Here is a 25,010-nt window from a genome sequence, read left to right on the forward strand (position 1 = left end):
TATTACTAAGATAAAGTAGTTGGAAACACTTAGAATTTACTGCCTTATTCTGCTTCTGCACTGACGTTTAGCAAGTTCAGCCAGCAAAGCTTGTGCCCACCCCAAGTCTTAGCCGTCTCAGTTCTGCAGAAAATAATATACTTTGGCCTGTCGATGGGAACTGAATCCATTTTAGGTGCTTGCAGGCATGTATTGCTGAAATTCACCCTATTGACAGTAATAATGAAAAATGTTTACCTTAAAAATATAGATGACAGATTTTACTTTGAAGTCTGCACATAAAGGCTTTGCCTAATTCCCTCATTCATCAGCTACTTCACACTGTGGAAGCTAGAGGTTTGATTGTTTTTGAGCTAAAAAGCCTCTCAAAACCTTATTCCCAAAGAGCTCTGGCATTATGTAAAACCACAGTTCATGGTACCAGTCATACAACGGACAGTACCTCAACAGTCTAAGAGAAAAAGATAAATATACTCTATTATACTTTAAGGAACCTTAATAATTTTAGTAACGGCTGGCAAGACATAATACCAGAGGTAGTTAGTAGGGAAAAAGAAGAACATGAGATGCTAAAGGGAATATAGGACTTGGTAAAACCCCTGACTTTAATCTGAAAAGGAGGTATAGGAGGGCTGCAAGAATTTATGGAATTTTCCAGAATTCTGAGATGCTTAAAGCATCTTTGACTCCTTTCCCAGAGTTTTAATGTTGACTGTATTCCTTCCTCATCGCCTTTTCCACACTGCTTAGAATGAATTAAAAACATTTCCTGGGACTTACCACATGAGGAAGCTCACGCCTACAGGCAAGATCCTCCTGTGGGCCAGCAAGGCCAGAGAACAAAATGTATTTGAGGAAAATAACGAGCAATTTTCCCCTGGATACTTGCTTTCAGCACAAGCTCTGCTCCTTGTGCCCTGGCATGTCTAATAGAAAGTTACAAGCTTTTCTAAAATGACAAATAAAACAAAGAAGAGGGAGCCACACATTGTGGCTGTGAGGGATCCTGGAAGGGAAGGAAGAGCAGGATTAGCCAAGCACCACCACTGCTAGAAGTGATGGGATTGTTGTGGGGGAGCAGGAGCACTCCCCTTGGCATTAACTGCTATAAAACTGGTCCCAAAAAAACAGCTGATAAAGTGGAATTTTAGCTCCAGAGCTTTACTTCTGTGGAGTGACTGATGTTGTATTTATTATTTCATGAAGGAAAGAGAGGGAAAGAGGGGAGGAAAGGAGAGGAACAGGAAAGCTCTTAAAGCAAGTAAAGGCGCTGCGCTCAGTCAGAGGAGCGTGCGAGACTCTTTTCACCAGAGAAACTATTATCATAGTTATCCTAAAGAGGATGTAAGACATGTAGAAATAAAAACCATCAGGAAGTAAGTAGCCAGGCACTATTTATTTTTTCACAGTGTAACAAATCAACTTCACAGCAGATACAGTAAAAACAATGCATTACAACTGCTTTACAGAGTTCAGTGTTGAAACTCTCTTGAATCTTGTCAGTTTAAGAGACATCAGAGCACAAACATCTAATCTGTTCATTTTGCACAGAACACATGGTATTCAATGGCGGGTTTTTTTTTTAATTTACTTTTTAAGACTATGGCTTTCAGAGTTTTACATTAAGAAGATTACAGGCTACATCTCAGAAACATCTGTATGAACCATGCACCAAGGTGCAAGCACATTTCCATTCAATGCACAAGGACTAGTGCAACATTTATATGAAAATTCAATAGACATTAACATCCACAGTACAGTCATGAGCTATAAAACCTATCCTTCAAACTACTGTCAGTCTTCTCCTAGCAAGAGGTTTCTGAGATTTTGTTTCTGGAAGTCTTTACAACCCAGCTCTCTCCCATAATCTTACTTCTGAAATTCTGTTTTCAAAGCCATTGAGCAGCAAAGACCTTTCTGATAATGAGAACCACAAGCAACTCCTTTCTGAGCTTGTTAGTACTAATAGTATCCCTGTTATCAGTCTCAAAGTCTTATCAAGTCCTTAAATAAAATCAGCTTTTAGCAGCTAATGTACTATCCTGCATGAGGTATACTGTTGTCAAAATAAACCCACGGAGTGAAATCCCTCCATTTGCTTTCATCTCTCCCCAGACCTCAAGAAAAATTAAATAGTACATTTAAAAAAAAAAAATTCTCAGGCAAGAGAGATCAAAAGGCTACAAAATTCTAGCCTTGAACCATATTTGAACTTTCTGCAGTGTTCTATGGCAATCTAATCTTTACAATTAATTTGAACACTATCAGTGAGTGGTGCTTTAAACTGGAAGTTTAAGGGATGATTTTAGAAAGGGCTAAATAGTTACGATCTGAAAAGCAAGCCTTTTTCAGATGTTTTAAACTTCACTCTGGAAAGCAAGGCATCCAAAAGCTAAGGGTAAACTAAAAAGTGTAGAACTCTGAGTCAATCATTTATCATGGTAACAACAGAGTTCCCAAAATTAAGAGCAGAATCCATCTACTCTGCAAATGCAATCACAGCAACTTTCTCAGCACCGAAGAAATTTCCCTCTATTTATATCTAGAAATCAACTTTCCAAAGAGGGGCTTTTCATGTTTATCATCAGTGATACCAATGTCTGCCTTCAACCAAAATGTTTGTTTCTTCTTCTTTAATAAAAAGGAGTTAAAAATTAATCCTCAAGACCCATCAAACGGAACCATAATTATTTTTAAGTTTCTGAATCACTTCTACATTTTAACTATGCAAATTTATATATATATATATTTACGTATTTTTAGGATGGTTGGTCACATCTGGAACATAAATTTTAGGGGGGGAAGCTTCTTAAAATGACAATCAGAATTTGATGTATATGTAAAAATTTTTCAGATATTGAGATATTGCTCTCCAATGTACATGTGGATATGTATACATAAGTCTTTGCCACTGCCAATATAACTTCTATCACATTCACAGAGTCTCATCTGTATGGAATTCAGCCAAGAGCATCATCAATTTATCATCTCTGAAGTCTCTGTTTCAGCCATGCTCATTAATAATGTTGTCAAATATTAAAATTATGATATCAATGTCTCTAACTGGGGAGACAGACTATCAAAATGGAGAAGCAAATAACACACAATTTAATACCTGAAAATGCTTTAGTTTTGGCATTGCACACAAAAGATTATGGTATTTTAAGAGAGACTGAGTAAGTCATGGCTTAATCACATTAAAAGCCTGTGAGGATACCTTGATGTTTCTAGGTAATTGGATATAATAATGGATGAATGCATACCAAGGCTACTGGAAAAGTACCAAATAACGGAGTAGAACTGTAAATATCAGCACACTTATAATAATAGCATTAGCCGAACTAAGGAGGCTTCTGGAAGGAAAATTGAAATGGAAGAATAAATTTACACCAATATTCTATATTTTATAGAGAATCTTTAGAAGCAGCACTGAGTTTTACACAATCTACCTTAATGTTCAATCTTTTTTTCAGTAAATTATCTGCAAGGGCTTTAATAAATAATTTTTAAAGGAATATTGAAGTACAACACTGCAACATTGTCCATGGGTGCCAAAACACTATCAAATTAAAGGCATGATATAAATGTTCACTCAGGTAGGTAAAAATATCAGCATTTAAAAAAAAAGCCAAACCCCAGGATGCACTAGTAAGGGACAAACTGTGAATCACTGCAACAGTGTGTCAACTATAGGTGCTGAGAGACTTGCACTAAGTGTATTTGAATAATGGAATCTCAGTGTAAGAAATACTGAGATGCATAATAAATCAAAAGTGTTATTTTTAAGGATATTCCTGTAAATTTAGTTTGTAGACCTAGCAATGCAATTGTTTATAAAATCTGAATGAAGTGGATTACAAATTACAGCAGTATTGTTTATTTAATTGGAAACCACAATTAAGAACAGATATTAGACTTTTCAAGATAGGAATCGCCATGAGACTGCCAGATTTTGATCCCTCTGTTTCATTTAAAGAAATATTCATATTCTATAGCAATAAATAAATATTCATCCCTCGGTTTCATTTAAAGGAATATTCATATTCATTTAAAGAAATATTCACATTCTATAGCAATTTAAACTGAAAGTAATGGTATTGTAGCACAACCCTTCATGTTCAGAAAAAAGTCTAAGCATACACAGTGGACAACAGTGGGAAATACAAAAGACACTGTGAAGACACACAAAATGATAAGATTTTTTTCAGTAATTGAAGCATGAAAACAGATTTTATGTTTACACTGGGCCTACAAATATGCAAATATGCACATTTACCTATCCTGGAAAATCTGAGGCACAGTGCAAGCCCCTTCATTGTTCCTGCTCCTACCAGATCAGTAGGCAGAAGGACAGACATGACTTGGTTTAAAATTACATGCTTTCTGAAGACTTCACAAGCCACAAGATGTCTACCTTAGGAGGAAAAACAATTCAAGGGGAGATTGATTTCTTCGGTGAAATAATGACTCATCCTCACATCCCACCCACAGCCACTGGTTTTGAATTTTGTTTTTAAATATCAAATTGGCAAAAGTAATATATCCCCTGCAGGGGCAGTACTGGTCATTGCTGTTAACAATCATCAACTGTTTTCAAGTCTTAAATGACAAGGCAATCTTAATGATGTCCTACAGAGCCAGTCTGCCTCCTCACCTGGATCAACTGAAACATCACTCTTCCAGTGTTTGCTGGCAAGACATCTCCTACCTGCTATTCCCAAGCTTCAAGGGGAAACCTTTCCTTTTTAATTCAGCAAGGCTCAAACCATGATGATAGAGGTCATTCTGTGAAGCTACAAACACACAAAAGAATTGCTTCCAACCTGAAAGCTGTTTGACTCTCAGGTAGGCATGCAGAGATGTAAAGTAGAGCAGCTACTACAAAGAATTACAAAGACAAGCCTTATTACTGTAAGCAGAGTCCCGTCTCTCTTGATCCTGCCAGCCACTGGGACTCAGGCCCTGTCAGTAAGCAAATTATCTTCATTTACACATGCCCTAGACCTATTCCTTTGAAAGTCTTCTCTGCACTAAGAAAAAGAATCGAGAGGAAAAACAAGGTAGAACAGTCTAACATCCCCTGTGACTCTCCTCATACAACTCAAGCTATGTTGATCTACCATAAGCAAAATTTGCAGGCAAAACAAGATTTGTCACTGTGAAGAGAATGAAATTGCCCAGGAATTTTACAGTTTGGTGGGTTTTTAGCCTGTTACAGTTTTAGCTAATCTATATCTGTGGGCTGTCTGAGGTTTCCTCTAAAGCATTTGCAATGCTCTGGCTTTCTCAGTAAAATTTACTAGTAAATAATATCGAATACTCACTGTGCTTTTGCTTTTGGATCACAACAGATCCAAAAGACAACTGGGAACCCACAACACTGAGCCCTGTGACAAGACGCTTTTCCAAGGAGTGCAATCAAAACTCTTCCCCCTGTACCACACAAGGAACACCTCAGTGCCTTGTAACTCAATGAAACTGCTCTTGTTCAAAGACAAACATCAAGTACAGGGATGCTTTTCCATTGTTCTGGAAGTCACAGCACACATCCATCGGCTGAAGGGAAGCATGTATCCTGTTTCAAATTGTAGTTTAGAGAGTAGAATTTGTCCCTTCTTTTAACCAGACACTGTTACCAACCTCCCTGCATACGCAGTCTATCCTAGTTCACACCTGACATGATCACATCTACCCTGAAGGAGAGAGGGGCTCAGTGACTGAATGCAGACTGTATCAGGTTTCCATTCCCAAATGTTTCCCATTGTCTACTGTACTAATCAACATTAAGTAATTTTAAAAACTGTTTTAGCGTTAATAATAAAAGGAGGAAAAAAATAACCTTTTTCTGATTTAAACTGATTTCTGATTTTCTGTTTGACATTTCACCAGTATGATCATTCAAGGTAACTGCCTGTTACTCCTTCAGTCTATAACTGATATATAGGAAATACATGAGTTTTGAGGGTTTTTATAATGAAAAAATATATATATATTGCAAGGAAATCAGCTGCATTATCACAGATACTAGTGAGAAACCTATTAACTAAATAGGAGTCAGTCAGATCCACAGCACTGGATTCTGGAATCACTTTCTCCCACAATCTCCCCTTCCTCCACACCAGCTTTCAGTGCAGATACTGAATAGAATGAAATATGCCCATCATAAGGAGCCATCCCTTTGCCTTCAGCTGCAAGATCCCATCACCTGTCTTGGACTAGAGCAAATAGTCGCTGTCTTGCATGCTTGGTCAGAAGATCCCACCCATGTGGTTGAAACATTAATTTACAAAAGAGTAAAATAAAGATAAATTTTCAAGTTTTGATTCATCAGGCAACATGGCTTCACAACTGATATTGTTGGCATAAGTGAAGCAGAAGCAAGAGATGACAGGAAAAGGAAAGCCAGACCTATTTCTTTCAGCAAGCCCATGGCATGAAACAATGGAGAGGCCTTTTCTAAAGCTCAGAGAATATTCTACCTCTTCCCATGAGTAAACATCCCCCACAGCATATTCATCGGGGCATGTGGAGATTCACTAAGCTTTTTCACAAACAGAAGTACAGGACTTTCTCTCCAATTTCTGGCTTTGTATTCTTTAGCTAAGGAATTCTACATTTGTAGCTATTTTCTATATCTATTATAATGAGTACAAAATACAGTATTATTTCAAAACCAAAATGATCACATTTAAGATATAACTGAGATAAACTACAATGAATTTAAAAAAATTAACAACTACTTGAAAAAAATTAAATTAGATGTATTCGCACTAATTGTCTGGTGTATGGAAACAAACTGAAATGATGGCTGATGCATTAAACAAAATAATCTTACTTCAGGCTGATATATATTTAAATCGAAGCTCCTCCTGTTGGGCTTTCAACTGAAAGGTTAAAGGTTTTCACAAATAACAAAGCACAGTTCATATATCAATTTTAAACAAATCTCTTACTACCACAGCAAATAAGCAACAGAAAAAAACACGATGGAGTTGAATTTCCTTCAAAGTCTTATGCAATTCTATGTCTATAAATGTCAGAAAACTGAATAAGGTTAAAGCCTTTGAAGTACATCAACATATGAATATAAAAGCTCATGCATTGGTTGCACTGCCACTACATAAAACAGTCATTCCAACACAGAAGACGTGCACTGAAGATCAGTAAGGTACAGTCACAGAAAAAACCTTACAAAAAAATAACACACTGAGCAGTACTCATTACCAGAACAGACAAGAGGTGAACATTAGTACAGAAATATCAAGGAAAGTATCTTTTTTTTTTTTTAAATGCATTTCAGGAGATACCTAAGATAGGTGCAGTATAACACAGTTTCCCCAGACTTTCACCTCTCTCCCTTTATGGCAGTTCCTCCTCTTACGTCCTTCTCTTTCAGTGAGAAAACTTCTTAAGAGGCTCTGGCTCATCTCCTTAATGTTCAATCATTTGAGCTACTGAACACTCATTACAGAAATTAGTGCAAATTAAGCATGTGTTAATGGCATCAATGCAGGATAGCATCACTCTTTATGACAGTGCATAGGCACACACTTTTCTGAATTCTGGTCTAATTACAGTACTGATTAGGAATAAGTTTAAGCATGTGCTTAAGTATTAATGGTCAGAATAATATGACTCTCAGCTATCAGTAAATGAACTGTTATGCAGGTAGGTCTGAAAAATGATTGCAGCATCTAAGTCCAAGTAATTATAGTCCCTGTTTCTTGCCATTTTTATTTTTTAAAGTATCAGCTAGATTTCTTTGAATTGAGTGATTGCATGCAGATTAGAAAGAAACTACATAGGACTAAAATAACACATTTATTACATGCCATGTTACAGTTTACTGCATTCCCATTTCTATTTGCACTCACAGCACTACGGCAAACTAAAATTATTTCATCAGAAACAAATGAAGTACACAGAAAAGTTTGTCAACAGACAGAAGCAAGTGTAAACGTAAGCCAAACAGCCGTAACATTCAATAGCTTTAATACTCCATTACATTGTTTCATAGAAATTAGAGATGAAAGACTTCTTATCCATCCCTTGCCAATTCAGGATGTTTTCTGTTCACCAATTCAGTCACTGAAGGCTGATTGGCAACTGACAACCACATGAATAGGAAAAAAGCTAACTAGATGTGCCAGAGGAGAGCAGGCTGTGAAATTTGTATTTCCCCTTGTGAAGTGCCAAGTTCTTTCAAGATCCTTTTGTTTAAAGGTGAATTAATGAAACTCAGGAGTTCACAAAATCTGAGCCTTGTATTACATAGCAAGTAGACTGTTTTTCAAGTACACATCCAACACACTGCTTCTGAAGCCACCTTCATCCCTCCTACAGAGGAATGTATTTAGTGTGCTGTCAAAAGGCATCAAACTGCACTATGGAATTAAAACTGACACTTTTCCATTGTACTGAACATTTTCTGAAAATGAGACTCTAGACAAACAATACATTATAGTAGATCAGTGTTGATAATGATGCTGCATTTCTACGCTCTAGATTAACAGCCAGAAGAAGTTGGTGCTCAAAAAGGTCACGCCACAAATAATGTCAGCCAACCTCGACAGCAAGCTTTCAGATTCTCTCAATCATTTTCATATTTCATCTGCTAAATACTGAAGTAAAGTTTGTATTAAAATTGGATCTTCTCTGTCACGGTTTCTTCCAGAATCACTGCACATAGTCTTTCATTCTCTATTAAACTTCGGGGCTGAACACTGAAGTAACATTTCATCTAAAATGTGTATTGCATATCATATCTTATTATTTCTGGTACCGACTAGAATATAAAAATACATTAATCTTTTCTGAGAAATTCAGAGGAGGGAGCACATTCAACAGAAATATTGGGAGGAGGGGTCCTTCATGTATCATTTTCTATTATTAGCCATTAATCATGTCTTTATCTCCAGTACCGAACATCCTTACCTACAGCCAAATGCTAATCCCATTAATCCTCTTTAAAGATCTGTAAGGTCTTCTGTGTAATTCTGACTTTTACTTAATGCATATCTTAATTTTACAGCGATTTTTGCAAACCCACTTGAGACCAAGGGTGGGTTTTCTGAGAAAGGAGGAAAGACTGCACTTTTCCATAATGAAGACAATAGGTTTAAGAATAGAAATTAGATAACAAATGCTGCAATAGTCAACACAGAGAAATCAGTCCGGAAAGGGTAATACTGAAGAATTGCTACCAATGGAATCATGGGCTCTGACCACAGACGGGTTTGGAGAACTGGTCCAATGGTTTTTGAGGGCATACATCCCATCTTGGAGAAGGATCTGCAATGGAAATGGATTAACTCCCACTTCCTCCCCCACACCAGGTTTTTACCATTAGAAACAGACAAATATCAAGGAGGTAATTACACAGCAATCCACAGCACAGGTTCAGTAAATTCATACCATTTGGCTTCGGCCCAGTGAGCAGCATATGCGGTAACACGCAGACTCTACAAAATCATACTCTATGCAAAGTGGAGCAGGTCACACACTGCGCTCTTAGGGCTGGAGATTTAACATAGAGGCTTTGAATACAGCGACTGTAACACTGTTGCAGGTTTTCCAAGGTCTGATGATGCAAATGAGCAATGTGATCTAGTGAAGATGTCCCTGCTTAATGCAGGGGGGTTGGACTAGATGACCTTTAAAGGTCCCGTCCAATTCTAAATTTTACCGAATGTAGAGCTAGGACTTTTTCTCTGGCCCAGAGTATGATTCACACAAAAGAGTGAGGAATGGGGAGGATGTGGCTTAATGGCCAGAATCTCAGCCAACATCAGCCTGGTTTCTATGAAATGAGCAAGTAATGGCAGCTGGGTAGGAATCTTTTGGAAGTTGCAACCCTCTTGGAGAACTTTGGGGGTCTCACAACAGTGAAGTAATGGCAGATAGAGCACAGACATAAATGTAATCTAAGGTTGAAAGCCAAAAGCCTGTATCAATGGTCAGGATAAGACAAGCTCAGAATTACCCTTGGGGTTTTTTTCACCCCAATATATCCATTTCTTGCTGCTCTAATCTCTGCACTCTGTATAAATCTGAAAGTGATTAATTACGACTTAATCACTTTTTTAACACACTGCAGAGAAAAAATGTCTGGTTGAAAAATAGAAATGTTCCATTTGAACTTTTTTTAATCGGGGATTAATAAAATCATCACCTTATAGATGAAGTGGATGAGAATAACTAATCCCATTTTATTAAGGCTTTCTTTGTAAAGGTGTAAGAGATGCTACAAAATTCATCTGCATTATCTTTTAGGATTACAATTGAAAGCTTACATAGAACTGCACAGTAAAATAACATAGCCTCTTGTTTCTGCATTTATTTTTAATTTTTTTTCTTGAAAATACCAGTATCAGTTCTGTAGTTGATCACAAGAGGGAGACTACCTCTCCATATTTCCTGTCATTGTTTCAATATTTTTAAACAATTTGAATTATTTTGGACCAGCTCTAATCTTTTGACTGCTCACTGAAAAGTGTTAATGACTGTTCAATTAGCATTTTTTTCTGAGTTTGTCAAACCTCTGAAATTTATAGATAAAGATAGCCAATCCAGTAAACAAGATTGAACAATGCAAAGGCAGTTGGAAAGAAGATTCGAGAATAGGAGTCAATTTTTGCAATACGGATGTGTATCCTTCCTTCTCTCCAAGATCCTGTGCGGCAGTCTTCAAAACAACAGAAGAAGCTAGCACAGTCTTTCCCTTCTAGGCACTCATATCCATAATCATCATCACGTTCAGGGAGATGATTAATGTTATTAATTGGAATTAGTGTTGATCCAGGTCGAACAGCAATTGTAGGTGGTTTCTTCAGGAAAAAAAAATAGGTTTTATTGTCACATTATTCCACAGCGAAGGCCAGCATAAGCACAGACAGTACAATATACAGAAACTCTAATATTAAATAAAACAGTTTGGGGACCTTTGTGAATTATGAACTGCAGTATATAATTAGCTCATGCAGGCAAAAGATCATGAATGATTTTCACCTGCCATAGTGAAAACTGGGTTGCGCTGGGATTTGGGAGTAGTGGATAATTAGTTACACAGACAGGGTTAGCTGATCTCATCTATATGACACAAACGAACATTTTGAAGTCACTCACAGCTTGACAACTGGGTCACAAGGAAGTACACAAGCAAGCTATAAGCATCGCTACCATGGGAGTGATGGTTATCCCATCATTTGGAGTCTTATGCATTTCTGTAAACTATATTTTCACCAAAAATCCCAACTAACAGGATTAGTACAGCACATCACTAGTGAAGTGACTGAGACATGTAAGGGCAAGCTATGTCACCTGGCCCTCTGATGTTAAAACCCTAAACAGTATGTCCCACCTTTAGAAACCGAGACATAAGTCTTCTCAGGAGGATGCCATTCAAATCAGTGATACTGATTGAATTAGCTCTTAATTCTTACTTTTACTTTCTTTGGTCGCAACTCAACCCTCTTGCAATCTGGTAAAAACTCAGTGTAATAGATATTAGGGTTCACAAATAATTTTTGTAGAAAAAAAACTGTGTGCCCTATTGCTTAGTACACATACAGTTTGCTGTTTCCATTCTTTCAACTTTTGACTTTTCACCTTTCACTTACTTGCACTGCTCATTCCCCCCCTCCTTTTATTACTTTGCTTCTATGCAGTTCTCCAGTTTTCATCCTTGTTTTCCTGAATATTGCAATAGACATTCTCTTCTCTAACTGTCCTTTTTTCTCTTTCTAATTCTCATAGCCTTTTTTAATCTACTCCACAATCCCCCTTCAAACCCAACTGCCCCCCGCTGTTGGCATCTCTTCTAGAATCTTTAGAGAGAAGATAGGAGTTACATCAACACCACTTTTACATTTTCTTCCCTATTTTTTTCCTACCATCTTCATATGTAAGGAATAAATATAGCAGGAAAAGATGCAGTCAGAACTAACTGGGTATTGAAGTGTAGAAAAGAATCTGGGTATTGAAGTGAGAAAATAATCTCTCAAACAACTATGCATGATAGGCAATGAAATATTCTGGAAAAAAATATGAAAAGCTGGAAGCCGCACCATTTAGATTCTTGTTATGTTTTAGCCTTCCATTCTTCCGCTTCCAGGGAATTACTTTGGCCAGTACACAGCTGTCTATATAGCGTTAAGGAGGCATCCCATTGCTGCAGGAACATTTTACCCCATGTCCCAGGGTGTGACATTAAAGCAGTGCAGTATCCACCATATTTTCGAATAGCTTTAAATTTCACGCAGACTGCTGTTTCAACAGTTTTTTGACATGATGACCTAGGGAGCTAATTATCATCCTAAAGGACCTCATTATTCTTTTCAGCTATGATAAAATACTGACAACACTAACAAACAGCAGTTACATGCTTCTACCATAATTTGAGGCATTACAACAAGGGCTTATTTTTATAAAGTGCAAAAATTAAGCTCAGGGGTTTTTTTTTTCTTTTTTGAACTTACAAAAGTATTATTTTGTTGAAGATATAAAGGGAAAGATGTTTTTTTTCTGATTCACACCTAATTCTAGCCTTATGAGAATTTTCTGACTGTTGGTTCCGCCAACCTAAGATTCATGGCATGACTTGTATGGGTAAAACAGGAATCCTCAAATCAGAAATGCCATGGGAGGAGCTCAAAATTACAGTACTGCTTTTCACTGGTCCTGTCACCAACACAGACTGAAGCTGGCTATTGAATTAAAGGTTTGAAGAGACAGGCAAGAAAGGCAATGCTATCTTACAGGTCTAACTACCTACAGGAAATACATAAAATGTGTGTGAGTAAACACAACGTGAAGGAAAAGTGGAAAAAAGACCAACACCTCACATGAAAACTACTTTATATCAACTGGCAGACTTGTAAAAAAACCTAAAACAAATCAAACCAGTAAACATACAGATGCATGCTGATTGTTCATGTACATGCCTGCTGATATTGTAGATAAAACTGGAAAAAAAAAAAAAAGCTGATGTAGAAAAAACCCCTCCAAAAGTGTTTCTAATACATTCTGATAGAACAAAACCCAAATTATTCTGCCTTAACACTAATACATGAACAAAAACCGACCATCATTTGTGGAGATCACAGCACAGGTGATGGATTCAATTCAGCTGAAAAGATGACCAGAACAAGATCCACAACTAATTAAGTTTAATCTTTCCTGCCCAAACTCATTATCCTTACTAATGTGGATTTACATTAAGCCAATTCATACTACCTTTCTTGAATGATGCCAGCACATATTTTGTAAGATAAAATTGCTGTAATCATTTGTAAAATCTCACCATTTTTTCACAGTATCATTTATCACACCTTCTTGCTATCAGTTCCTGGAATTACAAGCTTTCATTGCGTTTTTGCAATAGAAATAGAAGACCTGTGCAAGGTAATTTTTCCAAGGGATAAACACCTGCAAATGAGAACTTTTCAGAAGGAATTAAACTGACTAATTAAATGTGTTTCTTGAGTTACACATCCATAACTAGAAGAGAAAAAGAATGAAGTCCTTGACAAAAATGGGGAGGAAGGGGGATGGGGGGGAGGATTTGTAATTGTATGGCTTCCCATTAATTAATCAGATGGCTTCTTTAGTTCCATTTGGAACAAGAAATTTAATAGCTTTTTATAAAATGTCACCAAAACCCATTATTTATCAAACTGGAATCCTTGCATCTAAGTATATTAAATTTATTCCCCCTTCCTTTTTTGGAGTCATTTCTTATCTAGCATGGCCTTCTAGTCATAACATGCTGAAATATGTTTAAAGAATTCTGTGTGAAAAGATGGTTGGTTTTCAACTACTTCGAGATAAAAAGCGCACTTTAAGAACACAGTAACAGACAACTGAACAGTGTTTTGAGTATTATATTGCTAATTTTAATCTATTTGCTAAGCAAGTGTCATAGTTTATATCTCACCATTATGCTACATTTTAAATTGTCATATGCAGTGAAAATCTCAAAGCCTTTGGCAGATTACTGCACGAATGGCTGATGTGTGAAGAGATTCTAGAAAGTCTCATTACTCCATTCAATAGAGTATACTTGCAAACCACTTCAATGGCTTTTGATCTGCCGGCAGCTGATCTTCAGTACCTCCCTGTTTTGAATAAGCAGTATTTTCTCCCCTCTTCCTTTTTTCTTTATTCTACGTGGCGAGAGCAGACCTATTTCAGCTCTCTGCTCTCTAAGTGTTGTTGAGACCTCATTGCAACAACACTTTAAAACTGAACCTGCTATGATAACACTGGGAACCCCCAAAATTTTGCAACCTCTGATATCTTTTACCATCACTTCTGAGCTGTTACCTTTTCCAAAAGCTGTTTTCCATCTTTTCTGTTGTCCCCACATTTGATTTACCACTAGCAGGAAGGAGATTGAGGTTTCTATTTTCCAGTCATCCTGGATTCCCTGAAGATCTCAGTGCTGTCCGACCAAGGCAGCACAGAGCAATATTAATCCTTCACTGCTAGCATTGTCCTAAATATACAGCTGATCCACTTGAACCAGCTCACCCTGTGAAATGTAAGGGCTCTCAATTCCCAGGTACTAAGCCACAGCAGCCCCAAGGTGCCCCCAGAAATTAGTTTCCCACAGTAGAGGTGCTCAGAATTGGTGTGCCCGTGCTTTCTGACACAATAGACAGGATTTCTGCATTTCTCTATCTGGGCCTCTGTAATTTAATTTAATTTTTTTTTTTTTTTTTAAATCTTAGACAGGTGGTGTTCCACCTTCACCCAGAAAAGACAACTGATACTATGGTTCAGCTATGCTCCAGCTCTCTTTGATGAAATGATCTGGAAAGGGGCTTTATAACATTGTCCTTCATCTTACTCTGTCCAAAAGATGACTACAATCAAGCCTTGGCTATTGACTAGTGTTCAAATGAATAAGCTATTTAGCACCTTTGCCTCCAGGTTTTATTGGTTTGAAGATTAGCTTTAAATATTTGTACTGGATTTCAACAGTAAATTCTTTTGAAGTTCCAGTATTCCTATCACACGAACATAAAGCCTCTTAAAACTGAATCATACTTGTTCCTGGGATATGTGGGGATTCACATCATACAAACATCAACTTGTGAAAGCAGGAGGTTCATTTTACCAGAAAGAAACATGGAAGTAAATGGGAAAATATAAATAAAAATTGTTACAGTAGAATTTCTGAAGTAGGAGGGAGTCAGAACACCAATCAATAATAAGCACCTTTTCCTTTCCAAAGCTAGTGAGGTAAGACCCAATAAAATCCTCACTCCAGTCCATTTACATTACTGCTCTAGTCTTACCTATCATTGTCTGCCAGGTTTTGTTTTCAGAAGCACCATGCCCAGACAGAACTGTCTTCACATACAGCTCTAGAAGCACCAAGGTCTTGGACATGGCATGGATTATCTCAAACCGCTCTCTATTTTAGGCTTAGATGTTCTCATTAACATATGAGTGGAATGATCTAAAACCTTTGCTCATTAGTAGTATTTAGAGAAAATTAGTACAAGCCCCCAACTCTAAAAAAATGAAAAATACATATTAGGTGTTAATTATCATGGAACATTAGCCCTTCTGCTTAGGATTCAGTCTCTCAAAATTAATACTATAATAAAAAACATTCTGTATTTTTGTTTGTTAGTTTGGCTAAACTTACTGATGGCTTAGATTTTGTCTTCTTTTCTTTTCCTTTGTCCCCCTTTCTGTTGCTGGTAAAGTAATGCAAGGTGCCATATTCCATCAAGGCAGCAAACACAAAAATGAAACACACTGAAACAAAAAGGTCCATTGCTGTCACATAGGAAACCTTTGGGAGTGACTTCCTAGCAATTGTACTCAACGTTGTCATGGTCAGCACTGTTGTAATGCCTGTTTGAGAAAGAAAAATAAGACAGGAAGAGGGAAATCTGTAAGTAAACCCAATCATATGGACTTAGCAGTACTAGGTTAACAGCTGGACTTGGTGAGGTTAAAGGTCTTTTACAACCAGAAAGATTCTATGATTATACACTGTCACCAAAAAATCCACGAATTAGCCCTTAATGCATTCATGAGGCTGATCACACCCACACATATCGATGCTATAGATAGCCACCCCCATGGATCCAGCAGCCACCATGGGATCATACAGAAGGCAGCACATTTCAAGGTCAGTTTAAATCCCTCCCATTTTCAACATACACTGAATAAATAATCACACTGAAAAGTTTTTATAATTGTATCAATCTGTTATAGAATGCATGCATAAAAAATGCAATAGACAAGCAGGTACAAATAAGCACACGGATTTTAGAAACAACCAAAAAGCCCTCTGTCTCTTGAAAGATTAAAATGTATGAAAGGAGGCATTCAGAAAGAAAACACAGGAAAAAACCATAATATTTCTATTGTTTGCTTCTGACATATAGCAGGTGAAACCAGACAACCTTCATGGCCTTTCTGGTCTCATTCTCTAAGTTACTAGGTAGTTTTTAAATACAGTGTCTTAAATAATAGGAAACGGTTCCCTTGATTCACTTACATACAAGTTAATTAAAAGAACAAGCTGGCCTTAACAGCTATGTGTTCAGAATCACAACTACACCACTTTTCACCGGTTTAACATTTAGAAGGTGTTAACACTTTCTTCTTGTATTTGATGCTTCAGGGAGACGCAAAGCCTTTTTCGTAGTAGTCCAAAATTAAGCTGTGACCTTTCGTTTGGAGAGCAACACTTGAACGCACAAATAATTTGTTATTTACATGCACAGGCTTATTGCTAAAAGATGTGTTACACCAGTCTGAGGCTATCTATGGCTTTTAAATCAAAGCATGGAAACAGGGGTCACTATTAACTGATCCTGCAGCAGGAAAGCAGTAGTGATTTTGCAGCAGATTTCCCAATGAAATTACATGCCTAAAAGGGCAAACAGATAACCACAGAGTTTTTCAAATGTGCTCCATTCCCACTAGATGCTTTTGTAAATCAATTAGGCACCTCTGCATAGTTAAATATTTAAATACTTTTAATCACCTCAAACTTTTTGCTTTGGGAAACCAAAAACTGCCAGGATTTTTCCATATATGTGTAAGAAAAAGGCACAAGTCTTTTCAGTGTACCAGACCTTAGCACAGCCTCTGGGTGGGAATTCACGCCTACCATTCCCCGTATTGAATTCTGGTCAGAGAGGGCAAAAGGGTTTGTGGACTTTCCCAATTCTCTCCGGTATCTGAAAGGCACACAGGGAGCTATCACAGGGAGCAAACCTTCCACAGCATCACAGCTGCTTGCCACAAAGCACCTCACTTAGTTTAGGCTTTCTTGTCTTAATTTCACAGTCTTTTTCAATAATATTGTGTAAATTTGAATGGCATTCTCTTTCTTCTCCACCAGAACATCTGCATGTGAGAAAAGTCACCCTACAATCTGCCAAATGATGGCTTCTGTGTGTTCACAGAAAAGGAGCTCAGAGTTAACTGCAGGGAGCTGTAAATACAAAATTGCAAACGGTCATAGCATTTCTCATGTACATGAAAGTTAGTACTGCAGAAGTGGGAGCACGAAAACACTAGCTTAACCATGAGATCGAAGGCAAACTTGCTAAGTTTGTGGCAATGAAAAAGCGCTCTCTAAAACGAACTGGATACAGAACTAGCAGAGTGCCGATACAACAGTTTTTCCTGACATTGAATGCCTCCACCTCTGGGCAACCTCTTCCAGTGTCTCACTACCCTCATAGTAAGGAACTTCTTCTTAATGTCTAATTTAAGCCTACACCTACCCTGCTCTAGTTTAAAACCATTGACCCTCATCCTATTGCTACATGTCCTTACAAACAGTCCCTCCCCAGCTTTCCTGCAGGTCCCTTCATGTACTGAAAGGCTGCTATAAGGTCTCCCTGAGCCTTCTCTTCTCCCGGCTGAACAAGCCCAACTCTCTCAGCCTGTCTTCACAGGAGAGGTGTTCCAGCCCTCTGATCATCCTCATGGCCCTCCTCTGGACTCAGTCCAAGAGGTCCATGTCCTTCTTGTGTTGAGAGCTACAGAGGTGGATGCAGTACTCCAGGTGGGGTCTCACCAGAGCAGAGGGGGACAATCTCCACTCTCGATCTGCTGGCCACATTTCTTTCAGCAGCCCAGGATCTGATTGGCCTTCTGGGTTGCATCTAGATGTACATTGGTGGCTCACATCCAGCTTTTCATCCACCAGTACCCCAAAGTCCTTTTCTGCAGGGCTGCAGGCACATCGTGGCCCAGCCTGTATTGTTAGCAAGGGTTGTCCCTACCCAAGTGCAGGAACTTATACTTGTTGAACTTCATGAGGTTTGCATGGGCTCACCCCTCTAGCTTGTCCAGGTCCTTCTGGATGACATCCTGTCCCTCTGGCATGTCAACTACACCACTCAGGTGGATGTCATCTGAAAACTTGATGAGGACGCACTCGACACCAGTGCATCACTGATGAAGATATTAAACAACACTGGTCCCAGCACGGATCCCTGAAGGACACCACCTGTCACCTCCCTCCATCTGTACATCGAGCCACTGACCAACCATATAAGCTGATGAGGAAAATTAACTCAACTTCTACTTCCTAAGATACACTGTCAGCTCTTGATTTTTCCTCTGGAATAGGTCATATTGTTGTCAACAGTTTTACTAAGACCATCTGTCACTAAGCTCAAAGTTGCTAGTGTGTGTCCTGTGCACTCCATGTGCCCCAGTCTATCGCCCTTTATGTGGAGACTACAACTCTTCACCAAGGCAGCCCGTGAATCCTGAACAGTCAAATGCAAGACTGACACTGTTCTAAACAGGTTAACCAAGGTGACATTAACACAGAACTATCTCTGGAGCAGAACTCGTAACAGATTTCAGTACTGTCTGCAGTAAAAGCAGGACAGTGAGTCAGTTTTTGTGATATATAGGCTTAACTGCTTGAATTGCAACTTTGGTTGCAAATTTTTCTATCCTGGGCTTAAAAGACCAATTGAATAATTTCTATTATTAAAAAGAAACCCCAAACCAACAACAACAAAAACCCAAAACAGAGACCATGGTTTCTGCCTGTGCAGTAATGACATCCTTTGTTCCATGAAGTTTAATCACACTTGTCAGGACTAATGATTGCCATATTACCATCCCTGGAGATGACAAAAAGAACATAAAGGAAAAAAAACTGTACTGATGTGAACAACAGCAGATCCACAAGACTTGGATCAGGATTTCCAGATTTCTATTCTCAACACTCTCTCCTTAAGCCCTGCTGTGCAACCACAGCAGGATCCTCCTATTCTTAATCTTGCAGTTCAAGAGAAAGGGTGACCAATGGTCACAGTCTGAAGTGGAATAAGCTGTGGTTAATTTACTCCCTGCTGCAGATTTGTATTCCTGGGGACTACCAGACCCTTCAAGGTTGAAAAAAAGATGTTCTTACCCAGAGAAGTCCTTGCAGGAACTGCATCCTTATTGATCCAAAATGACACCCATGAAAGAACAACTGTGAGTATACAAGGAATGTATGTCTGAATAGTAAAATATCCCATACGTCTGCTGAGATCAAAGAAGATTGTCATAATAATATAATCACCTATAAATAAAAAAAAAAATACATGACAAAGACAATGGTTTTCATTTGTATCTTCATCTGTTCATCTTGTTCTACACAGATATTACATGAAATAAAACCTAATGCTGTGCCTTACCAGACAAGGTATGAGAAATTTCAGTTGTATTTCGTAACCCTACAAATGCAAACTGGTACAATCTCCAGTATTTTGGATCTGCCACTTCAACAGAGGTTTTCTTCCATTTGTATTCGATTTCATTTCTGGGATATCCATCTAGAATAAAACAGAGCAAATCAAACATTCAACCACAGTATATACCAAAGCATGGTATGTCATCTCTGAAGTTGTCTATAAACTAAAGCAGGGCTATACATAAAGAGGATCAGAGAGAAAGTCAATCTATAGCCCACCTGATACATTATAAAGTTAACCACAAAACGTCTAGCCTCAGTTTCAAGCCTAGCTAAATGTATGAGCAATAAAAAACTATGTAAATACAATTGTTTGGGAAATATTGAGGTCCCTTCAAACCCCTGAGATTCTGTGATTCTGCGATCTATAGAGCATTCCGGAACTTGGATAAGAAAAACTGGCCTAGAATGAACACTATGAATAATACACAAATTTAATAATATATATTACCATTAAAAGGCCACAAACAGCTTAAAAGGACAGACCCTTACCAGTACATAATTAAAAATAAGAATCCTATCGATGTTTATTTAAAACTTCTTTGTCTATTATTCCCGGAATGGATTTTTTTTGGCCTGTTTTGGTGTCCAGTACTTCAACTTTAAACAACTGCAACCTACTCAATTTTTTTTTGTGCTTCACATGTTGCCCCAAATTATCTTGCAGAAAGGCAGAAATTAAATTAAACAAGACTGACTTGTGTGGCACACCTATTTAATCAATGGAGCTACCAAAGCTCATTTAGCTGGAAGCCCTCAAGAAGGAAGTATTAAATGAAAGTATTAATTTAAAAATAATCACTGAAGTTTGATTTCATTGACTATTTAGTTTCACATTTACGAATAAACTGTTTAGCTGTGTTCAGGTGGTTTGGGTTTCTTTTGCCTGTAATAGCACAGCTCCCTTAGGAACCTTTATTTAAAATAGCTTATATTAAAGAAACGAAGCCTGAAAGTTGTGTTTCGTGCTCACATAAATAAGTCCCACTGAAAAGAGAAGGAGTTCTTATACTGATTAAGCATTTACAGGAACAGGTTGAAGAAAATAGCTCTTACTTTTCCTTTCAAGTATACCACATGGAAGTAAATCAAGGCTGGCAAGTCTGGCAGGCATAATTTCTTCCAGGGCAATAGATTTCTATTAACTGGAATGGACACTGTATCAGACTCCTAAGCAATAAGATTATTCTTAAAGTTGCACCTAAATGAAATGTATGCAATTCAACTCATTCATGACTGCATTTAATAATGCATTAAGTAATACAATAAATCTTATCAAAACATAAACAGGTCAGTTCTTTCCTTCACTACAAGGCTTTAAAAAGTAAACATTTCCTCTCTTGCTGCCAGAATTTAAGGAAATTTAAAGCTTCAATATAAGGAAGTGGGAAAAAAAAGCAGTTTACCACCTACAGCTTGAAAATTCCAATGGACAGGAGTGTTCATCCATAGGAAAGTTATGAAGCTGAAGATAGCATTCAGCATTAATTGTCAACCTAATTAGGAAAAGAAGGGGAAAAAATATATATATATATATATTCGAGCGTCCAGACACTTCAGACTATACAGTAAAGAACATACACAGAAATCAATTTTGCCAGTTACTGAATGTTAATCATAGCCAACTGTATATCATCAAAAACCATCAAGTATCACCACCAAAGAACAAGAAACAATCATCAGTCAATGCTCATAAATATCATAACGAGGGATGTCAATGGGGTGGTGTCCAGCAACAGAACAAGGGCCAACAGGCACACACCAGAATGCAAGAAGTTCCATCTAAATATGCAAAAATCCTTCTTTATTCTGAGAGTGATAGACCACAGAAACAGGCTGCCCAGAGAGACTGGGGAGTCTCCTTCTCTGGAGATATTAAAGACCCACCTGGACACAATCCTGTGCAACCTGCTCCAGGTGATCCTGCTTTAGCAGGGGGTTGGACTAGTTGATCTCCAGAGGTGCCTTCCAAACCCTCCCGTTCTGTGAGTTTCTGATTCTGTGATCATATGTAAACTGAGGACCTGTATTGTCTCAATTGGCATTTTAAGACATTTCAAGAATTTCAACTGATTTGGGGGATATCTCTCAGCTCTCCACCAGAAACAGAGCATAAAAGTCAAGTTAAACTGCATTTGGCATCATTGTATTTGGTGCTTATATGCAAAGAGAGCAAGTGGGGACACTCGGGCTTTCTCTATAGCAGAAAAGCACATCTAGTGAAGTGGCATAGATAGGAAAGAGAAGACTTGATATTGTTACTCATATAATGTCTAAAACATTCAAGTAATTCATGCAACTAATATACATTTCAGAAAGAGTTTAGAACTCGCCATGGTATCAACTGAATCACTTACTGGTTTTGAAAATACTATCACTATTAATTTCCAAAGAGCTTCCAAGCAACCAGTGCAAAACCCAGTTCTGCTAACTTTCACTAGTAAGCTAGAGTATGGGGCTAGACTTCAAACTTCCCTGTTTGCATTTAAAATACCTCCCCCTCTGTTGTCAACACTGGGAAGAAAGTCAGAGTGTCTTCTAAAAACAACTTTGAAAATTAACATAATGCTTATGCAATATTTACATACTAGACAAAAAAAAAAAGATGGTGAAAAGATCTTGCCACGTTCTGCCAGAAAGCTCTATAAATCCGTGAACAGCGTAGTTATTCTGCACAGTGTTACTTGGACCTTTCTAGAAATTTGTCCTGACCAAGAAAGAGGTGTGTTAAGGAACACACACACACACATTTCCAAGTAAAACTCTTACATACCATGAAGAAGCTTTTCAATCTTCTAGCTATGGTATATGCACTTAGTGCTTTGTTTCCCACTTTCAAACTTAGGATAACCAAACACTTAAAGAAAACAAAACCTTTTCATTAAAAGCAACCCAACTAGATCTGGAATCACTGATGAGTGCAATGGACAGACCAAGGACCACCCTCAGAGAAGACTCAGTAAGCCTGACAGAATGACCACATCTACTGCCTCTATCAATGGTGCAAGAGTGGTTGTATAGGGGAGTCCCTGACCTGGAGCACTGTCAGATCCTATTACTGTTCCTTCAATACACAACATATGAACCTCTCAGTGTTATTTCACCTTAGGCCAATTTCAGGCCATATCTTCATCTATACAGATGTTTGCACGTTGCAGTGCTGGGTGAATACCTGTTTTGCAGCTTTGTTACTAGCTTAATGCACTTCCTAGCTCACAGTCTAGCATAATAATTCTAACCTATCACTCTGGGAGAGCTCACATAGGTTTTTTGGTCGTGTGCGTTTGCTTCTTTCTGTTACTCAGACCCTGCTTAAAAGAAATTGTACATCGAAACTGAATGAACAATGGAAGAGTAAAGTCCAAGTATGACTCTAGAATTGTTAACCACGGAAAGGAAGAAAACTAAAAATTAGCATGTCAATAGAAGAGTTTCTCAAGAGATTTTTATAAATGCTAGCAAAATAAACTGTTTAAAAAGTGCTCTCCAGAGAGATTTGTGTGTTCTTAAATGACGCATACTAAGGAAAAATTCAGTGACGAGAATTCTTTTAGAACTTTCTAATTCTTCTTCTTTCTGATACAGAAGACTTTTATAAATTGTTCATGCAACACAACTACCCTGCATATGAAAACAGCATAAATGACTGAAAACAAAGTAATTAAAAGTTGCTACTTTTTGTTTAAATAAATACATACACAGGCTCTAAAGAGCAGAATCAGAATTAAGGCATTCTCTACATGGACTGCCTCTTGATCAGCTCCTAATTTATTGTAAGATTTTTTAGTAATACTTAAAGAAAATTAAGAGATGATACTAAAATGCTTTCTGAGGACTACAGGCTTTCAAGAGCTGTTTGAAAAGTGGCTCAAAGATCAGTACAGATAGTGTAAATGGTAGGCTTAAAACCAGCCCAAGCATCTCCCATTTGTCAAGAAGAATTATTGCCAATGTGTTTGCTCCTGTCGAATTTGGATGAACAGATTTGTTGATTTTAAGAGCTTTCAAAGGTAAACATGTTAAGGTGTATATGCAGGAGTGGGACATTCACTTTAATCAGACTTCTTATGATTTTTACTATCTGAAGCATTTCATATTTTACTTACAGAATATAATTTGGTGGAAATTAGATACTGTACTATTTAGAACAGAATGTCTGTGAAATAATTATGACAGGATCTGGAATATGTTAGTGATAGATCTCCATGGTGTTAAATGCTAACTTTTTTTTCCATCTTCTCTGTACTTAAAAGACATTAAAATTGGTTATCTCCTTCAATTGCATCTACCCATTTATTTGGGCAATACATTTCAATACTATTAGTTTCATGTTTTTCATGATCATATGATCATTTTTATCACTTCCTTTACTAAACTAATTGCAAATTCCTGTAGTCCACAGCAAAAGACATGCCAAAGATTTGATTCATATTCATGGTTTTTATAATCCTGATCATAACAGGTTTTTGGGGTTTTTTTCCTACTTACTTAATAAAACCCACCTTAGAGTGTATAATACTCTTCCATCACTCCAGATTCGAAGCAAACGATTTGGAGTTGTAATCCAGTGAGCATCAGATTTCCTCGAGTTCCGGAAGAAAGTGTCTGGAATCCAAATTTTTCCAACCATATTGCTATTAAGCATAAGCACCTTCATTGAGCTGTTAAATTTTAGACGACTGTCATACCAAGTCTGGGCAAAAATTATATCTATAGTGTATTCCTAAAAACAGAGAAACAACCATATCTATGTATATGTTTACCGAAGTCTGCAAGCCAACAATTTTTAATTCATATATAAATCTGAGGTCACTGCTATTTTTTTTCTATTACCATTTGCATAGTGCGCAGCAGCCTGTAACCCCAAACCAGGACATTACAAGCTGTTGAAATATATAAATGGCTTTTGGTCCCCACCTCCTCTCCCCTGAGACACACTGATTAGTTAAGGAAGAAGAGATGGGATGGGAGCATGCTGTAACTTGGAGGTCCCTGCACAGTGCGGCCAACTCTGGAGGTCCTAGACAGAAGTAAAAGTGCAACCTGAATACTGTAGTGTTAGATTATTTTTGTTAAGACAGAGATTCTACATGTCTTAAGTAAACCAGATAAATTTTCTGTGCTTTTCCCCAAAAATTTTACAACATGCAATACAGTAAGATATTAAGATACAGTCAGAAATTTCAGATTTTGAAAAATTAATGAAAATGCAGGAAATAAACATTACAGTTTGCAGAACTATATGTTACCATCTTCTTCGTGTATCTACCTA

At 37.6% G+C, this 25,010-nt stretch overlaps 1 protein-coding gene across 1 annotated transcript in view; it reads right to left on the reverse strand.

The window, feature by feature from the left end:
• Nucleotides 1–10,547: 10,547 nt before the first annotated feature.
• GABRG1 (gamma-aminobutyric acid type A receptor subunit gamma1) overlaps nt 10,548–25,010 on the reverse strand; it is a gene marked incomplete at both ends in the record, with an annotated part of 55,576 nt that continues 41,113 nt past the window's right edge. Inside the window, 6 exons of the mRNA XM_084266766.1 lie at nt 10,548–10,826; nt 15,656–15,867; nt 19,415–19,567; nt 19,683–19,820; nt 21,152–21,234; nt 24,241–24,461. Of these exons, the coding sequence (XP_084122892.1) occupies nt 10,548–10,826; nt 15,656–15,867; nt 19,415–19,567; nt 19,683–19,820; nt 21,152–21,234; nt 24,241–24,461 (1,086 nt within the window). The remainder of the gene's footprint in view (nt 10,827–15,655; nt 15,868–19,414; nt 19,568–19,682; nt 19,821–21,151; nt 21,235–24,240; nt 24,462–25,010) is intronic.

Source organism: Gallinula chloropus (genome assembly GCF_964237585.1).
Source record: "Gallinula chloropus genome assembly, chromosome: 7".
In the NCBI taxonomy this organism is placed as follows: Eukaryota; Metazoa; Chordata; class Aves; order Gruiformes; family Rallidae; genus Gallinula; species Gallinula chloropus.